The sequence below is a fragment of the Cebus imitator genome, unplaced genomic scaffold, assembly GCF_001604975.1.
Source record: "Cebus imitator isolate Cc_AM_T3 unplaced genomic scaffold, Cebus_imitator-1.0 Scaffold270, whole genome shotgun sequence".
Taxonomy (NCBI): Eukaryota; Metazoa; Chordata; class Mammalia; order Primates; family Cebidae; genus Cebus; species Cebus imitator.
Window position 1 is genome coordinate 1,368,540 of NW_016107585.1, and position 20,607 is coordinate 1,389,146.

General features: G+C 35.2%; 2 protein-coding genes across 2 annotated transcripts in view; one reads left to right on the top strand and one right to left on the bottom strand.

Moving 5' to 3' along the window:
• Window positions 1–20,607, bottom strand: part of GFM1 (G elongation factor mitochondrial 1) — a 44,159-nt gene that overhangs the window by 16,239 nt on the left and 7,313 nt on the right. Inside the window, exons 6-13 of the mRNA XM_017500771.1 lie at window positions 20,154–20,304; window positions 18,951–19,108; window positions 18,106–18,190; window positions 15,930–16,067; window positions 14,350–14,451; window positions 12,573–12,629; window positions 10,203–10,340; window positions 9,314–9,396 (exon numbers count right to left, since the gene is read on the bottom strand). Coding sequence (XP_017356260.1) covers window positions 9,314–9,396; window positions 10,203–10,340; window positions 12,573–12,629; window positions 14,350–14,451; window positions 15,930–16,067; window positions 18,106–18,190; window positions 18,951–19,108; window positions 20,154–20,304 — 912 coding nt within the window. The remainder of the gene's footprint in view (window positions 1–9,313; window positions 9,397–10,202; window positions 10,341–12,572; window positions 12,630–14,349; window positions 14,452–15,929; window positions 16,068–18,105; window positions 18,191–18,950; window positions 19,109–20,153; window positions 20,305–20,607) is intronic.
• Window positions 2,926–9,286, top strand: LXN (latexin). Its single transcript, XM_017500776.2, has 6 exons — window positions 2,926–3,400; window positions 4,723–4,785; window positions 6,141–6,318; window positions 6,593–6,729; window positions 8,617–8,679; window positions 8,947–9,286. Exons 1-6 carry the CDS (start codon window positions 3,272–3,274, stop codon window positions 9,043–9,045), a joined length of 669 nt encoding a protein of 222 aa, XP_017356265.1. The 5' UTR covers window positions 2,926–3,271; the 3' UTR covers window positions 9,046–9,286.

Here is a 20,607-nt window from a genome sequence, read left to right on the forward strand (position 1 = left end):
AAAAAAAAAAAAACTATCTATGAAACACAATAAAGTAAAACAAAATGAAGTATATCTGTTTAAAAATACATAATTATGTAAAATGAAAATATAAGTTTTTATTTTAAATTTTATATTTAATGTAATATTCTGACAATTCACTTTATCAGCATATTAAATAAAACAATACATACATTACATAGAAATTACCATTCTAACAAACTAATAGTTTAAGTAGAAATTCACATTCGTTATCTTGTGTCTGTTTGTGTGTGTGTGTATATATATATTTTTCATGTTTTTCTGTAGTTATTATACCAAGTATATTCTTATTCTTATTAATCACCACTTTTAACCAAAGTAATCAACTTCTGCTTTCCCAAAGGGAAAATCAGAAGACAGAAAACCAAGAAATGTCCAGCTAAAATGTTTCTTTGAGACAGGGTCTGGTTCTTTCACCCAGGCTGGAGTGCAATGGTACAATCTCGGCTCACTGCAACCTCTTCCTCCTGGGCTCAAGTGATCCTCCCATGTCAGCCTCCTGAGTAGCTGGAACTACGGGCACATACCAGCACATCTAGCTAATTTTTGTAGTTTTTGTAGAGACAGGGCTTCGCCATGTTGCTCAGGCTAGTCTCAACCTCCTGGGCTCAAGCAGTCTTCCCGCCTCAGCCTTGCAAAGTGCTAGGATTACAGGTGTGAGCCACTGCACCTGGTTAGCTAAATTTTTATAAACATAAATTTTAGATTACTTCTATAATTTTAAGGTGGCAAAACAACATATATGTAACAACCAAAGTATATGCACATTCTGTTAATTCATAGTCAATTTTATGATGTATAAGAAAAAAGGTAAATTGAAACTATCTTTAGCAACCAAAGTTCTGTATCATGTATTAGTTAGAAATTGTCCAATTATCCCAGGACTAATTTAACATTATGTAAGGGCTTGAAAGTTACTGAAGATCTAAAAAATTATAATTTTAGTTAACACATTTGGTTTTTATAATTAATAGTAGCATAATAATTTTATAAGGTCCAAACCCCTTCATATTTTGCAATCTTAAACAACTGATCAAATTAGTAACTTATTTGGCCCATTAGATCAATACATAAAATTTAGAAAGTTTAGATCATGAGAAGATCCAATTTAGTTTTATATAAACTTGAATATTTTATCAGCATTAATTTTATATAATAAAACCTGGAAGAAAACATATAATCAATTTTAAATACATATTAATTTGTTTTGACTCACCCAAATTCATCTATTAATCAGAAATACTTTATACATTTTTAAAAATATAATTTATGAACTTTATATTCAAAATCATCAAATCATATTTGAGAGCTCCTCTTTTATCTTGAAAACTTGCTTCTTATAAGCATAATGACTATTTAAGTTCATTTGGCCACATTTTTTTAAAGCCCAATAGTGATTTTTTTTCTTAGACATTTTTTTGGCTGTTTATTTGGACTAGATATTCCTGGATTGCACATATAATGACAGAATGACTTAGTCTCATGAATCATCTTTCAAATGTTTAACAGAAGAAAAAGAGAAACAGGAAAAAGGTGAGCTAAAGCCAGTTTTAGACAAATATATTATCACTGTAAAATGCTAATTATCTTTCCTCTTCAAGGAGAGAGGAAAAAGCTTAAATATAAGCCGTGTGATTAATATAAAGCCTTGAAGTATGGAAATAAAATAGGGGCAGTCATCTACTTAAAATGATCTTAGACAAATAAGACAATTACTATTCTCCAAAAGTCTTGTTTTTTGATTTCTGGTGTTGTTCTTCTAAAGTACATTTGAAATGAACAGTCTCATTTATGTCAAAGTTCCCCACATTTCACCAATTCTTTGGTAAATTTATCTCAGGAGACAGTGTAAGTTCATATCTGACAACCCCATGAAAAACTGGCTGCTATTTTGTAATTGCAAAAATGTTGCTATGGGTGGGTCAGGGTTTGCTGACCTAAGAAATGTGGAGAGACAGGGCCATGTGTAAGAGGTAGACTATATCTCCCAAAGCAAATTTCTCACACACAGACAAGACTGAGAAAAGTTTCACTGAAAAATGATACAAGATGGTAGGCAAAAAGACAGAAGATGGTATTTAAAAGCAAAGTCAATCAGAACCCCCAAATCCCACAAGACAATAAGCATGAAACTGGGGCCAAAGTCCAAAATCCAGATTTACTGCAAAATCTACATAATCAGAAAGAGAGAAACCTCAAGAGTCTCGGGTGTGTGCATTACTACCAAGTTAATGGTCCCAATCCAGGCAGCAAAGACTTTGGCCAAACCTTGGTAGAATCTCCAAGGTATTCGAGCCCAATTAACCTAAGACCACCCAGGATAAACCTGTACTTCTACAAAGTCAGGTTTACAGGCCCATTTCAATGAGGGAGACCACAGACCAGAGACAATGTTTTGTATAAGTTCAGTTTTTAAGTATATCTTAGCCCTTTAAGTAAAATATTCAAAATGACTCAAGTTGGAAGCATAGTGTTACACCAAAACTTCATCCTTTTAAGATCAGTAAAGAAGAAGGGTACAGGTGCATTTTTTCATTTCTCCTGATCCAAATTACATAATCCCTCAATTTAATATCATAGTTTGCAGATTCTCATACTTTGATTTGGGCAGAACTGGTCCAAAACCACAAAAAGCTGAGAATAAGCAAGCCTCTTCCTGAACTCTCATAAGAGAAAGGGAAATGAAGGAATCGAATCACTACCTGGAGTACCTGTGCACCTTGCCCTGTCAGGGACACTGCGTGCAGTGTACAAGGAAGTTGTGCTCCAGTATGCAAGGGAAGCAACCAGGCTTTTTCTCCATGGACGGGAAACTGGAGGGCTCAGAGATGTCCTATATAAGTGAAAGCCAGAAAGCCCCACCCTGCACTTCTATAAAGGTCACTGAAACAAAAGATGCAATCCCAGAGAACCTAACCCACTGACTCCTTCCCCACACCTCCACCCACAGGTGCCAGACGGCAGGCTGGCCTCTGCTCCAGTAGGAAGCAGCTGGCCAAGTAAGGAAGGCGGCTGCCGCCAGTGGCGGGGCGGGGCCACAGTGGCAGCCAGCCCAAGGCGCTGGGACGCAGGGAGCTTGAGCCCAAATAGCAGCTTCCGGAGTCGGAGAGCAGTAACGAGGAAAACAGGGACGGAAGAACCTCGCGACTTTTCTGCCTGGGCAACTGTACCCAGCAGCAAGCAGGACGGGCGGTGCTCTGGTACCGTTAACCCTGAATAGCCCAAGCCCTGTAGTCACCGCTCATCAAGAATGGAAATCCCGCCGACCAACTACCCAGCCTCCAGGGCGGCCTCGGTGGCGCAGAACTACATTAACTACCAGCAGGGGACCCCCCACAGGGTGTTTCAGGTGCAGAAGGTCAAACAAGCCAGCATGGAGGTAAGTTTATCAGGGAGGGGCGGGCAGCGGGGACTCCAGGATTGCGCTCCCTCCACTCACCCAACGTCTTAGCCTCTGTGTGCAGACAATCCGTGCCACCCCCTACCCATCTTCTGTTTTAGGACACACTGCTGGCATCTGGTCTTGAGATATTAATGTTTCTGGGGGACTGTCTATAATCCAGTCTCTGGAGACAGCCCTGTACTGTTTTCATCTTGAGGCAGAGACAAAGTTTTTACGCACACAATTGCAAAATGGGAAAACCCTCTAAGTAAGGGTCAGCACTTTCCTTAAGTGTAGGAACCATTCAAAAGAATCCTAAGGCTGCCCGGTTTCTCATCTGCTACTCTGACCTGGACCAACAAAAGCTGCTATCTTCCAAACGACTATTGCCTAAGGTTTAAGACAAATCCCTATTAGACCCTTTGACCAAAATGAAGGGGGAAACAAACTGCAAGAGAAAGTGAGATGAAAGTCAAGAATAAAAGGACTGTGCCCTGATGCTGGCCTTTAGCCACCCAAAGGCCACTACCACATGACTGCCTTAAATGATGTGCACACTCTGCTAAAGGCTTGAATTAAATGCTTAAGTCCTCAGCAATCACTAAAGAAGTTTGTTTTCATTTTAATAAAATCTGCTGGATTTGAGATTGTCCCTTATTTATCTAACAGAATTTTAACTAACAGTCTTTAAGAGGTGACGGAGGGTAGATCTTATTTTAAAACTGTACCAGATAACATAATTAGGTATAAATTTTCAATCTGTATCTTGATTTAAAAGTGAAATACTTATTTCTTAGTCTTATAAAATTTGTTAATCATTTTGCAGTTCTGCTAATATACAAGTAAAAACAATACTTAAGTGTATTAAGTCTCCAATTGCTTTGCAGTAATCTACCTCAAAATGAAATTCACATTCACTGAACACTATTTGGAGGGTACACTGAGCTTTATGAAAAATCTTCTCAAAGGTGATATTATTTGTCATCTTTAGAATTAAAAGCTGTTTCAAAATTTCTTATGTAGAGGCTTTAGAATCACAGATCCAGACGTTAAAGTCTTTTGATGATTGAAAGTAAGTTGTGCCCAATTTATACGTATGCTTTTATCCTACCCTTTTGATTTCATCCAAAATAAACTTGATAGGGGACTTGCTAAATTAGATGTTACATTCATGGTGACATGCCTTTTACAAGACCTGAGGCTTTCACCATTACCCATCAGCCAGCCCCTCCAACCAAATGAGATGGATGCTTCTAACAACGCAAGTATATGACTTGTTATAATATTTTCTTGTCTCCATTACATTTTCTTAATTTTAGGATATTCCAGGAAGAGGACATAAGTATCACCTTAAATTTGCTATTGAAGAAATTATACAAAAAGTAAGTAAAATGTTTTTTGTTTTTGTTTTTTTCTTTGAGACAGGGTCTCACTCTGTCAGTGAGGCTGGACTACAGTGGCGGGAACATGGCTTACTGCAGCCTCAATTTCCCAGGCTCAGGCCATCCTCCCACCTCAGCCTCCCCAAGTAGCTGGGACCGCAGGTGCATGCCACCACACCTGGCTTATCTTTGTGATCCTCCTGGCTCTGCCTCTCAAAGTGCTAGGATTACAGGCATGAGCTACCATGCCCAGCCAAATGTTTTTATTAAATCAACTTTGATTCTAAATATTCCAGATCATCTTTGCTGATCACACCCGTAAGACTGATTAGTTTTACCTCTTTTAAAAAAGTTACTGTGAAATCTCTGCCTCTAAAAAATATTGACCATATGGGCAAAGTTTACAGGGATCAGTTCTTTACAATCTTTGGGTATTCCTGAATATATGAATTATTTCTATCAAACTATATGGAAAAAGACTATATACTTAAGTTCAAATGAATTTCCTTAAGAAGTTACATCCTCATAGGGCAGTCTGAACTTATGCCTAATATAAATAAGTGAAGTAATTTACTCCCCAATCAATCACTTTCTTATGTCTGCTTTTCTCATTCTATTTTTCATTGGGTTTTTAGAGAAAGAAAGTGCCCTTAGATATTCACAAGCAACAGAATGCCAGCTGATACCAACATTCAGATAAAGATCTTTCAGTAATGGGGAAGGGAAATTTTTAAAGATTATACAACTGTCCAATTATTAATAAGACAAACTTAAAAGAAAGGAACTGCAGTCTGTACCATAGCCATCCTGAAATTTTAAAAAGCCTGCCTTTCTGTTGAGCATAATTCATAAGGAGATTCACTAAAAGACATCTAAGCTGCTAGACAGCCATCTTTACAAAGCATAACCCAATGCTATAATCTTCTAATTTTACATCCAGATACAGACTGCTGCATCTGCATTTGAAAAAAAAAATTGTTATTTCGGAGCAAGGAGTAAGACTAATGAAAAAACTTTAAAAGTAACCAGAGTCTTGGATTGGTATTATAAAGTCAGACTAAAATCTGGTCTTGCAAATGAATACCCCATTAATACTGAAATATATTAACAGTTTTAAGACTAGAATTTATAAGATTATGACACCTTATCATTTATAAAGTAAGTTATCTATTTTAGGGTATTCACATAACTCTAGAATATTAATAGGCCAGGCCCAATTAGGTATCTCTGAAAACAAGCACTCTGAAGTCTAGTCTAAACAACACCATTAGGGCCCTATGCTTTAAATCATATCTCAAAGTTGATAATAATGAATAGCCTTCTATATATAAGGATCTTTCACTAAATTTCAACAGCAAGTTGTGGTGAACTGCACAGCTGAAGTACTTTACCCTTCAATGGGACAAGAAACTGTACCAGAAGTCAACTTCACATTTGAAGGAGAAACTGGAAAGAACCCAGATGAAGAAGACAACACATTTTATCAAAGACTCAAGTCCATGAAGGAACCGCTAGAAGCACAAAATATTCCAGGTATATAAATATGATGAAAACCATTTGTTCCAACCTTAAAATCAATCTCAATTGCCTAAAATAGTTAGTTGCTATGTTAGAAACACACAGGCTTTTGCAAAAATATTCATTTCTAATCTAATCCAACAAAAGGGGCCTCAGAAATTTTACAGATCCATAGCTTAATTATTTTCTGAACACAACTGAAGGAAACTAAGACATGATTTAGAATTTAGATTGTTTTAAGAGGTTAATACTATATATATAATTATCATATAAACGTTTTCCCCACCAGACAATTTTGGAAATGTACCTCCAGAAATGATGCTCGTTCTACATTTAGCCTGGGTTGCCTGTGGTTATGTAATATGGCAAAATTCTACTGAAGACACATGGTATAAGATGGTAAAAATTCGAACTGTCAAGCAAGTGGTAAGTAGTCTCTATAAAATACACTATTAATGGGGTTAATATTTATCAAAAGTATTATAATTCATAATTGGATAAATAGCGTCCCTATAGTCATTTTGTAATTAATAGCAAACCTGGAATTTCAAAGGAGAGGTCAGCTGCAATCAAGCAGAGAAGGTGAAGAATTGTAGGAAGAGTTCAAAGCAACAGTAACTAGTGTAAAAAGTTGTTTGATTTGGCTAAGAGATACAAACCACAGACCTCCTTTGCCTCAAACTTGCCTAATAACAGTGCTTGGATAATTGTATTCTCTGGGAACATACTGACAAGGAAGCATAACAATAGCAAGGCAAAGCCAAGGATTTCAATGAAACACTTACTATTAATATGTATTATCTAGACTGCACTTTCAAAAAGCATCATGGTAATCGTAGCTCTTAATCTTTCATGATAGTCAACATAGATTTAACTATGATACTTTACTGAAACCCTCTTACAGAACAAAAAGGTTTAGATAGTTTTATTAGTAGCAGCAAGATAAAATCCCAAGTGTTCAATATACAGTCAGGCCTCTCTATCCATGGGTTCTGTCCATGGATATAAACAACTGAAAATCAAAAATATTTGGGGGGGGGGGCAGAAATGGATGGTAGCATCTTTACTGAACATGCACAGATTTTTTTCCATTACTTAGTAGTATAACTATTTACAGTATTATAAGTAATCTAGAGATTATTTAAAGCATATGAGAGGGTATGCATAGGTTATACGCAAATACTATATTGTTCAATGTCAGAGACTTGAGCATCCATGGATTTTGGTATCTGAGGAGAATCCTGGAACCAATCCCCCGTGGATACTAAGGGCCAATTGTAATGACTCTCCTCACCTTTCATCCACTCTACAGAGATCCTCAGGGCCACTTTTTATGGCAGTCACAAGCAAAGCTGTGCTTTCAAAAGAGTAAAATCTTGAGCTATAATCTGACATTAGCTTTTGTGCTCAGCTTAATACAGAGTATTTCCTTTAGCAATCTTAGTTTTGTGTTCAAATTACTATAGTCATGCCATACTGAAACTGTTTTTTCTCTACTGTGCAGTTCAGTAAAGAGCTTTAATTACACCATCACTAACTACACTGAGTACATTTTGCTATTTTCAGGTGTTTTGTTTTTTTGTGCGATGGTTGGTTTGTTTTTGAGACAGGGTGTCGCTCTGTCGCCCAGGCTGGAGTGCAGTAGTGTAATCATGGCTCACTGCAGCCTCAACCTCCCAAGCTCAGATGGTCCCCCCACCTGAGCCTCCCATGTGGCTGGGACTACAGGCACGCATAGCCATGCCTGTTTTTTTTGTTTTTTTCTTATAGAGACATGGTTTCATCATGTTGCCCAGGCTGGTCTTAGAGTCCTAGGCTCAGGCAAGTTGCCCAGCTCAGTCCCACAAAGTGCTGAGATTACAGGTGTGAGTCACTGTGCCCGGCCTTATTTCGGTTTTCAAAAAAATAATTTCTATTATAAAATTGGATTCTTTCAATGTAAACTATAGTTTATCCCTTAAATTATGCTTTTCTGTACAATGGAAACACAAAGTGTTCTTAAATAATAAGCTACACATGGTAATTCTCTTAAGTAGCTACCACAACTTGGAAACTAAAAACAGGTAAACATTTTTTGGGGGAACAAACATAAAAATCATGATTTTAAAATGCATCTGAAAGACCACTTTATTTAGTGTAAGAAAATAGATTTTCTGTCACATTAAATTGAATAAATTATGATGTTCAATTTTTATTTTTACCTAAATGGAAATAAAATATTCATCTACTAATCAAAGATGATTTTCAAAATTAAATGTAATTTTTGCCAATGATATTAAGTTTTAAACAAGGCGTTTTTATTTTTTGTCACAGCAAAGAAATGATGACTTTATTGAATTAGATTATACCATTCTACTTCATGATATAGCATCTCAGGTAAAGTATAATTTACCTTTTTTGATGCCATTCTGAAAACTGAGACTTCCTCGTATAGTCACAGTATGCTTTATTAATTTTAACTCTAAATCACAATTCACATAAATCCAGATAGGCACCATATTTAAGTATATCATAGTTGCAGCAATTTAACAAAAGTACTACTCTTTGTGAAGACTGTTTTGTCTCTAACAAAATATAAACCCAAATACGTTTTCCTCAATGTTTTCTGAATTTTATTATAGCATTAATTTTCTTGACTTGCAGGAGATTATTCCCTGGCAAATGCAAGTTCTCTGGCATCCACAATATGGCACTAAAGTAAAACATAATAGCCGTCTGCCAAAGGAAGTACAACTGGAATAAACAAAATCTTTAACACTGGGAGGAAGTGTAAGCATGCCTATTAATGATGTGTATGCCAATTTTATTGGCATGCAGCTTATAAAGCCAAATAATCCCGAAGTGTCACTTTATATAAATGTCTTGATTGTAATATATAACTGTATAGATTCCATAATACAAAGTATCACTATTTAAAAATGTCTTTATAACAGTAATAGTGGTATGTATATCCAATAATAAAAAGACTTCAATTTCAGCCTCATAATGTTTAATTACAATGCATACTTACGGGACAGGGGCAGTAATGGTCTCTCGAAAGGCAACTTTTGGCTTTCCTGTGATACAAGGACAGCCATATTCTCTTTCCAGTCTCTAAAAAGAGTGGGGAAATTATCATTTAAATTTAAAAAAATAAACTCAAAGAAAAACCCCCAAGCATCTTGTATATCTTAGTAGCATTCATTTAAATACACTAGATAAATAAGTTTCAAATCATTTTAGTATCTTACAAGGATTAGGTATGTGATGCTTAATACAAACTGCTTTTACAGATATTATATAAATGAATTCTAAATTACAATGGTAAATTTATATTTACCCCCAATTAATCCACCCACTAACACTTCACCATTGTTCCATATTATTACAAATTTACTGGAATAATACATAAATCTGTTGTCAGGATTTTCTGTCTCAACTTCAGAGATATGAGCTCACCAAAATTTCTAATCTTTGGTTTTTACTTATATATCAATACATACAAGACCTTTCCCGGGAAGGTATAGGCCCCACCTTCCCTTTCTTTTATCCATATTATAATAATCTTCAAGTACTGACTTGAGAAGAAATGGCCTGAAGAGTTGGTACAACCACAGGCTGTCTCCCTAAGGCTTGGACCAGGATTTACTAATGATCTGGAGATGGACTGATATTCTTGTTGCAAATTCCGAGCCTTGATTCTAGCAGTCCAGAACGTTTGCCAAATAAAAAGATTTAGAGATCAAAAATAATTATTTTATAACACATAGTAAAGGAAGCAATTGACCACATCTGGATACACACCAGAGTTGAAGCATGAGGAACCACAGTTACAGACATTAGATTGAAAATTATTGACTTTTAACAAAACACAGACAGTAATAAACTGATTTCAATTTAATTTCCTTATTATTCATTACCTGAGCATAGATTTCCAGGTGTAATTCTCCCATTCCAGATACAATTGTCTCTTTGTTCTCAGTGTCAAAGTGTACTTTAAATGTGGGATCTTCTCTTGTAAACCTGCCAATACCTTTTGAAAATTTTTCCAGATCGTTCTTTAAAAGAAGAAGAAAGTCACTATTTGTTTTGCTAAGCATGATAAGCAATGGGGTTTTAGAAAGAACTTTACTGAATGAAATAAAATACATTAGCAGTTAAGAAATAAAAATGATACACATCTAGTTCTACTGCACAGAATTTTCTTTCCATACCAAGATAGAAAACAAGAGTCCAAGACTTAAGTCTATGCCCTTTCCTATTACATTGACAAACTGTCCTGTGAAAATTGCCCCTAAAGCAGAAACTGGAATCTGTGTTACATTTTAGAAGTCCTATACATAATCAAAGGAATCAGCATGTTTACCAAGACACTACTGTAGATCCAAGCAAGACAGTTAAGACCAAAAAATAGGAAAATACCACAATGAGACCTACCCCTTTCAAAATAATCTGCTTAGATGTGGTATGATCCACCTTTATTCTCCTTAGTCCCCATGTGATCCCACGTGGTGAGCAGAGTAATAGCCCTCCAAAGATACCCTAGTCCTCCCAAAGCTGTCAATATGCTGCCTTTCATGGTAAAGGGGACTTTGCAAATGTAATTAAGGTTACAGACCTTGAGATGGGGAGATTGTTATCAAATATCTAGGTGGGTACAACATAATCAAGTATGCCTTTAAAAAATGGAGGGGGAAGCCAGAGGGTGGGTCAGAGGAATTCCACAAAGGAAGAAGTGGCAGGAGATATCTGAAACATGAAAGAGGCTTAACCAGCTGTTGCCAGCACGGAAGATGGAGGAAGAGGGCCACAAGCCAAGCCATTTGTTTTCTCAAATCCCAGCCACAATGCTAAAAGGCAGAATTATCCACATTTTACAGGTGAGGAAATAAGGTGCAGAGAGGTTAAGTGACTTGTTCAAGGCCACATAGCTATTGCATGGCAAAACCGGGACTGAATCACAGGTTAGCCTTTCTAGGTGTTTTGCCTTTTTCCTGCACAAGCCAAATATTCTCAACTTAGCAGAAACACCATCCCTGCCCCCACTATCAAGAATCATGGAGACTTCATTATTTGATTTAAATTAACTTACTTCAGCAAGCAGCCATCTGTAAACTTTTTAATGCATACACAACCCCAAAAACACCAAAAAACCCTCTAGCTATTGAAGCATTAATTTCGCTCCATTATTGTAAATTATCCACAGTTAAATGTCTTAAATAAACTCTGAATTTAGAAATGAAGAAGCATAATACATAAGCCTAAGTTTTAACCTTGCATACTTCCAAAGAGAAAAGCAAGCAATTTTAACAATGTACTTGTAACAAACTATGGCATCCTACTAAGGTTAAGATGCAAGGTTCATCTTTCCTCAAGTTTCTGAGAAAACAGAGTAATTTAATATTTCTCAGTCTTTTCTTTTCTATATTAAGAAAAGGTCTGGAAAATCTCAAGTTTCCTGGAAATAGATGTAGTAGTATATACACATCTGGTAGTGATATATTACACATGACAATTTATCAGAGTATGTTTTGTAATGACAAGTTCTGAAATGACAAATCATAAAATGTTCACTCAACGTACGAATAAGTGAATTTTAATATACCACATTAACATGATTGTTATGAATGCGAAGGCAACTTAGGAACTAAAAAAATTATGGTTTGAGATCAGACTAAATCTCATGGCAAAGAATGAAAATGCAAAACCTAATCATGCAATTTTGGCTTTGTTAAAAGCTAATTTAAATTACATCAAACCCAAATATAAAACTATAAAGTATAAAATTATCTTTTAAAAAAATTATATTTCAAAGTGAAAAAAGTCTTGTTTACAAGCTTTCCATGCAATACTCAGACATTTATCTCATAACTAGCACAAAATCTAGAGCTATATTATAACCTATGAGTCAATTAATCAGTTCAACGTTCTAAAATACTTTATAGGGGGGTTTTACTACAACTTAGGAGAAATGCCCCTGATTCTCCTTTTCCACTTGTTTATGATCTGAATCCAGGAAGTTACATTTACCACTCTCAAGCCAATAATCTAGTAAAGAGTTATAAAGTACAGTCAGGTGAATATTTTAGTACCCTCAATTTATTCAAATATACTGAGGAGTTATCATTAGGAACAGACTAGTAAATTTAAAAAGAAGTTCTCAATATCAACAGAGGAAATAGAGACCATAAGACTGCTGGTTGTTACAACATATCCAGTGCATTGTAGAGATAGATGAAAAAGCTCAAGTTTTAATTGTGATATACCGAAGCTTTAAATCAAACTCCTACCTTGTTGGAAGGCCTCATTGCTATTGAAATGACAGGATCAGGAACATGAATTGATTCCTAAAATATTTTTTAAAAGAAAACAGAAGAATTCAAAAACAGACCCTTATGGGTCAGGGATAGATTAATTTTAATGTGTCACTTTACAACAGAACTAAGAACAAAGGATAAATACTAGCCAATGTCTTTAGGCTAGACAATATATATCTTGGTCTGTTTTGCATCAAATAAATAAGTATATATTAATACAACATACTAATAAATAAAGCTATCTACTTATATAAGTTCCTCCTTCCCAAAATAAAATAATTCAATGTGTTTATTTACCTGTTTAACATAATCACTACAATTAATCCAAATGCTGAGGGGTGAAATTCTTATTGCTTGGTGGCTGTTAGAATCTTCTAAGTTATTTTATTTAATCAAAATATACTACAGTTACTGATAAAGGAAACACTGAAAAGGCACCAAATTCTTGATACCCATGATACCTCATTTAATCAATCACAACTCTGAAAAGCAGGTATTACCCCATCTTATGAATTAAGTCACTAAAGTCTTGGAAATAAGATAAATTGTCTAAGGGCCATTAGGCAGCAAAGGGCAACGTGAGACTCTGGCCAAGGCCTATTTGTTTCAAAGCTTTGGTAAGCACTGCCCACAACCACCAATCACTTCATGTTGCTAATGACAAGTACTGAGAGAAGGCCTTATCAATAATACTTAGAAAATATTCCTTTTATCTAGGTCTCAAACAAAAATTATATAGATTTATGTTTTTTTGTGGTATCTTAAATCAACATGTAATACTATACACATTAGAGGATATTATAGACAAAAGAACTAAACTATAAAATCATGAATTCATCATTAGATAGCAGGAAGTATTACAGTGCTCAACTGCTAGAGTTGGGTCTGTATTTATGTAAATGATCCACTACAAATTATCTGTCACCCTATGTAATCATCACACTTTTTCTTGACTGAATTCATGAAAGATATCACTCTCTACCTAGGGCCTCGGTGAAAATTAAAAAAAAAAAAAAAAGATATTCTCATGAACAAATGGTCATAATGTAGGAGAGTTTGCTCTCCTATAAAGGCAAAAAAGGTGAGTGAGTGAAGAGAATTCAAAGGCAGGAACTACCTGTGCATGCTCTTCTCTCAGACTCCCTCAATGATAAAAAGGGACTTCTGAGTTCCAAAGGGCAGGCTGTTATATAAGTCAGACTGTATAGCTGCATATTGCCTTCTGAGCCTGGTTATGTTCTGTTATCCCAGTCTAGTCTAACTGATACAGTCTGGTCTCACAAGGGACTGAGGGAACAGTATAGTTGCTGGCTACTGAGTTAATAAGGAAGTAGCACTCCGCTGAAACTAGCTTGATGCTCGTGGTTACAATTAGAAATGTACCCTGATTGTGGAAGCAGGTCTCAGGGTGGAGGACTCAGAGCCACACTGTCCAGTTACGATCTGGTAGAGATTTTTCCTTCTTGCTAAACTTGGGAGGACTGTGGACCCTCAAAATTTTCCTTTTTACTATGGTAAAAACTTTTCCTAGTTTTTACTATGAAAAACCAGGTAAGTTAGCTTATAGAGCACTCCTCTAATTGACACTGAAAGAGCTATAACCAACATTCAAAGAGCCACAACTAACTTGATACCTGTGGTACTCAATGAAAACATCTGTGGTTGTTTCTCTGAAGTATTAAATGCACTACATAAAAACACAGACTTTTAAAATTCTAGTGGTAAGTAGCTTTGAAATTAAATGGCTTACCATAGAAAGGCCACTGTTGTCTTTGTTTGTGAATGTGTCTCCACTAGCACAGTCAATGCCAAACAATGCACAGATGTCGCCAGCATATACTTCCTCAACATCCTAAAACAAGAAATAACACAAAATGATATTTGCAAGTAATACAAATAAAGGTATGGTAGCTAAAAAGTAACTGTACAGTATACACAATGTATACAAATAAGCATGGCAGAATCTCTCAGCTTGAATTCTATAGAGAATCAATTAGCTAGAACCAATACAATAATAACAATCAACAGTGATAAGACATATTTTTAAAAGGCCTTTATTTAAACCACATATCAATAGACAAGATTTTACTTTAATTAAACAGAAAACTCATTACTTGAAGGATCTGCAGTACTAACAACACAGTCCCTCAAAGTTCTAAAGTTATTTCTATGGAATTAAAAGGCATGTACTATACATGTTGCCACAGTTAGACAATGAGATTGTGTATGACAGAGACATACCAGGAAAACTGTAAAGGAAGTTTTGAAAACAAAGGTGGAAGAATGGAGCCCAATGTACTAATAATAATTTTAATTTCTCACAGATGCAAGCAGTCAAGAAAACACAGGCAATCTAAAAATAAAGCATTGGTGCCTCCAACCTTCCTAGTTTTTGTCCTTTTACATTGACAGTTCACTCACAACAGCTGAGACTGTGAGGAGACATGTGTTTCTTTAATGGTTACACAACTGTACAAATCTTCCAGCTCTTGGTCCATGAAACAGCTATATGACAATCACTTAGCCTGCCCCCTGCTGACTATCTCACAAAACAGCAATGCTGTCGGATTCTGAGACTGACAATTCTTCTAGAAGAAACAAAAGTTATAGCTACCAAAAAATTCGTAAGATTTTTCTTAGACTGATAAATTTCTCAAGGAATCTACAGCTGGATTTGCAAACGGTGGGGATAGTGAACAAACTCATGTACTCAGTGTTCCTTCCAAAGCCTAACCATAAGGACTACAGAGGGCTATGGCAGATTCCTAGCCAGTTCAACAATTCAAGGCATAGTCAGTTTATCTCCCAGATCAGCCCTTGAAGTTTTTAAATCTTCAGGTGGATTCTGGCACCAATATGGTCCTGCAGTGGGTTCTACAATAGGAATAAAACCTCTAGGGTTAAACAAGGCTTTTGTGCCTGCTGTTTTTCAGAAAGCAAATAAATCAAAGCAATGTGGAAAATTATGTAAATTTACTACTCTCGTCTTTAAGAATCACAGTTCCACAGTCTTAAATGCCTATTACATTATTTTTAATGCTGAGTCTTATATTCTGGTGTTAGGAAACTGCCTATTTTCCTTAAACTTGACCCTTGAGAAAATATAGCTAATTCATAACCACTGGTATTAAAAAAATGAGTTGTTAACATCTTCTAATTTAACCTATAGCAAAGTGCTAGATCAGAGCTGTAGGACACTTAAGTAAAAGGAAGAAACTAGAAATATACACTTAACCAGAATTAATTTTCTAATGGAGCTCAGGATACCAAGAAGGGTCTACTTCACTCATATTAGAGGAATTTCTCATCTCACAATGACCCTGTACTTGCCTCCATCATGTCGGCATGCATGCGAGCCAGCCGTTGCAACCGTACTCTCTTTCTTGTCCTTGTGTTGTAGATGGTGTCACCCTTCTTTAGCTCTCCCTGGTAAATTCGAATGTAAGTTAATTGTCCAAATCGACCTGCCTAGAAGTCAAGATTAGGTAGGGACAGGAAGAACAAAAAGAACCATAAGAATCAAAGTTATTGAGGAAAGCTCTGTGACTCCCTCCAAGTATTCCCTCCCAATTTGAGTAATCCATTTTACATATTTCGGCTTATTGTCATAAACTAATACTAGCTTTGAATGCAGATAAATGGTTGTTATTCGTTAATATTTTTGGTATCACAATCTAAGACAGTTCTGTTTCCTTTGAAATAAGCTATTAATATTAGAACAAAATTTTTAAATTGTTTACATAAGAAAGTAACTTTTGCCTTCTAACATTATTTCATAAGTTTAATGTAATAAAATAAAATATAAAACAAAAGCAAGGTATAACTGGAAAAACAACAAAGATACCACTAGAAATAGTAGTGTGCTATACATCTAAAACACAATCTCTGATAATCACGTGGAAAACTATGCAAGTAAGAGTTCTGTGGCTGGGCTGGTGGCTCACGCCTGTAATCCCAGCACTCTGGGAGGCCAAAGAGGGTTGTTCACTTGAGTTCAGTAGCTCAAGACCAGCCTGGCCAACATGGCAAAACCCCATCTCTGCTAAAAATAAAAAAATTAGTCAGGCATGGTGGTGTGCCTGTAATCCCAGCTACTTGGGAGGCTGCGGCAGAAGAATTGTTTAAACCCACGAGGTGGAAGTTGCAGTGAGCCGAGATGGCACCACTGCACTCCAACCTGGGCAACAGGGTAGGTGAAAGTGTCTCTGTCTCAAAAAAAAAAAAAAAAAAAAGAGTTCTGTGAAGTGATTGAATAAACTAGTGGTGACCAATTAACATATATTTAAAAGTTGCTAGTTCTTATCATGGCTAATTATAGGCTTAATGAACAAGCAATCAAATCCCAACAGGAATTTTTAAACATGTGATTAGTGATTTTAAAATTCATTTGGAGGAATAAATAGGTAAAAACAGAAATTTTTCAGAACTATGGTAATAAGATAAAACTAACCTTGACTGATATAAAAACATATTAAAATGCTTGAAACTCAGAAAAGATAGAACTAACCCATATTAGAGTATACAGCCCATATACTATAAAAATCTAAAGTGTATAATATATTTTTCAATAGATGATAAAAAAAAACATGACAAATCAATGGAAAAAGTAGAAAGGATTGTTTATACACAACTAGACAACTGATATTCTATTTGGAGGCAGAGGAGAAACATTTAGATCCTACCCACCAAAATAAATTTCAGTTGAATTAATGATGAGGAAAAAAAAACCCATACAAAAGTAGAAAAAACAAAAGCAAATATTAACTAAATATATACAAATAGAAGGTTTCTAAGGTTAAAAATTAAAGAATGACTAAACAAAAAGACTGACATATTTGACTATACAAACTTTAAAGCACTGATTGTTTTTAAAAATCAAAGCTTATTTCATCAAGATGAAAAAGTCTGAATAATGTTACACTGTAAGAATGTACCTCAGTTTATTTATCAAATTGTAATTCCTGGGAATTTTGAATTGTTTGTGAGAGTTTGGTTTTATAAGGTAAGCTGAAGTTAACATCAATTTGCTACCCTTCAATAGTTCCTTAGGACACATTTCTAGAAATGGACCCAATGTTATTTATAACAGTAGAAAGCTGGAAACAATATAAACATCTTAACAATTAAGAAATTTTAAGCAAATTTTGGTGTATTTGCTTGATGGACTATTATGCTACTACTTAAAATGTTTAAACTACTTATAGAAATATGGACCTTTATCTAATGTGACATTAAATAAAAAGAGCAAGACAAAATTATACAGGTAGTATGATTTAGGTAAAAATTTACACTCTTTAGGCAAAGAGAAGAGACTAGAAAGAAATGCACCTAATAACAAAGAACCATCATCATCTGAGTGTCAGAGCTGTGGAAATTCTCTACCTCTTCTATTTTTCCTATTTTTCCAACCTTTCATAAAGGTCAGAGTCATTTTGTAATGGGAATAAAGCCTAGAGGGAAAAAAAATTCTACAGACAGCAGTTAAATACATTAGAAAGCAACTTACCTCCAGTTTAAAAGCCAGGCCTACAAATGGGTGGGAATTGTCTCTTTTGGAGCTCATTAAGATTTTGGTCTTCTCTTTTGAGTCACTTAAAATAAAAGAAATACAAATCTATGAGATGTAATTATTTAATATTTCTATCAATTTATTTCATCAAGAAGCATTATCTGAGAAAAAGCACATGTGTGAGATATTACTGGTGTCACACATAAGTAAAATTTCACTGAAAGAGATAAATAAAAATAAGTTCTCAATTGGGCATAGTGGCTCATGCCCATAATCCCCACACTTTGGGAGATCGAAGTGAGAGGATAACTTGAGCTCAGGAGTTCAAGGCTGTGGTGAGCTATTAATGTGCCACTGCACTCCAGCCTAGGCAACTGAGCAAGACTTTGTCTCAAAAAAAAGAAAAAAAAACTCTAGAGTTTAGTTAGTACATAGTGATAGGACAAGAATAGACTAAAAAACACATAAATGGTCTCACAGGGAAAGAAAGAAAAATAAAAGTTTTTTTTTTTGACGTTTGTTTTTTAAAGCCTTTTTTTTTTTAACAGTATGTCTGAAAACAGCTAGTCCCAAATGAGAAAAAATTTTCTAATGATATAAACCTTGAGAGATAGCAAAACGAATCATCACTTTTAACTTACAAACAGAATATGCTATGGGAACTAATAATAAAATTTTTCTATATGTCAAAATTGATAACCAAATAAAAACCATGATTTATTTTTGTAAATTAGGAAAAAAAAGTCACAGACATAACTAGAAGGACCATCCTTAAATTCCTTCACAGTGTATAAATATAGAAGTATTTGTGCATAAACTAAGACTCAGTTTTCAAGACTTACTCCTCCTGATTGAGAAGAGCATAGTTCTGGACTTCAGATGGATTTGGGAGGTATTCTAAAACAGCATCTAAAAGAGGCTGAACTCCTTTGTTCTTCAAGGCACTTCCCAAAAATACAGGAGTAAATGATCTATTCAGAGTAGCTCTTCGAATTGCTAGCTACAAAAGAAAACAATTTAATGATAGTTAATGTTAAAATTACATGTTGTCTTCAAGTCAGTTACAAACAAACAAATAAAATGACCTGATACTGTAGTCTTTGGAGTGTTGACTCTTATAGAGACTAAAATCAGGTCCCCAATGAACTCAAAGTCAAAATACAAAGAAAAGAATCACTTCCTTCTTCAGGGCTGGGAAGTGATTTAATACACAACTGCTTTCAACACTCTTGGGATCACTAATTCTCACTCATTTTCAATTTGCCAAATACACACACACACACACACACACATACACACAGAAAATAGACACACTTATAGAACACTGCAAACAGTATGCTATCTGATTGTATAAAATAGAGGAAAAGGTAATACATGTGCAAAAGCCTTTGGAAAGGTACACCAGAAGCTAATAACTGGTAACCTGTTTCAGGGAGGGGGCAGAGAACTGCGCAGATGGAAGAAAAATAAGAGGGTGTTTACTATTTATCTTTGTATACCTTTTAAATATTTAAGCTATATGAACATACTCTCTATTAAGAAACATTTAACTATCTTTTCTTTTTGTAAAGAACATATATACAGGAAATCAAACAGTACAAATCTCTCACAAATTATAAATCATGACAGTAGCAGGCTCCAGGTCCTGCCCCAAACACCATCAATGTGTCCTGCTGGCTGAAAAGACCTTAGAGAATACGTAGTGGAGCTTCAGCTCTAGCAGCTAGAAGAGGCCAACAACAGTGCCACAACCAACAAATAAATAAAATGAGCTGATACTCCTTGGAGGGCTGGCTCTAATAGAGACTAAAATCAGGTCCCCAATAATTTCAGTGGACCCAACAACTTTTCTCATTTGAAGTTATTATATAACTCACTCAAAAAAAGGAATATACCATGTCAAGTATTTTTTAGGAAGCCAATTATTTTAAATAAATGTACTGAGATTTCATTAATAAAGCCTATACATAAAAGCATTATGTCCCCTCCCTATAAAAAACAAACTTCTTTTTGTTGTTAATCTGACTTATTTTGAGAGCACTTGCCTTTAAATCAGAAATTGAGGCGATTTTTTCTTCCAGAAACATCTCACCAAGCTGTTCATCTGAATTGGCAACACATTCAATTAGCTCCTGTCGGTGGTCAGCAGCCGCTGCCCTTAACTCAGTGGGAATCTCATCATATCGAACAATCTCTCTAAGAAAACAAATATTTTGGTGGTTTAAGGATATTCAACTTGATATATGAAGGACTAATGAAAAAGATATGCTTAAGGGTTAAACTTTTTTTTTTTTTTTAGGTAAGAAAGAGCTCTGATACATTTGCATTCAAATGGCAAATAAGACTAACATATACCTTTAAAATGTAGAGAGAATAGTAGACAAAAATGCTGAAACAGGCAAGTTTAAGGTCAAGGCTGTACTACTAGTAAATGGAAAAGCTAAAACAGTCCATTGTAATGAGAAAAACATCCCTAGTTTTATAACAGACATCACATTC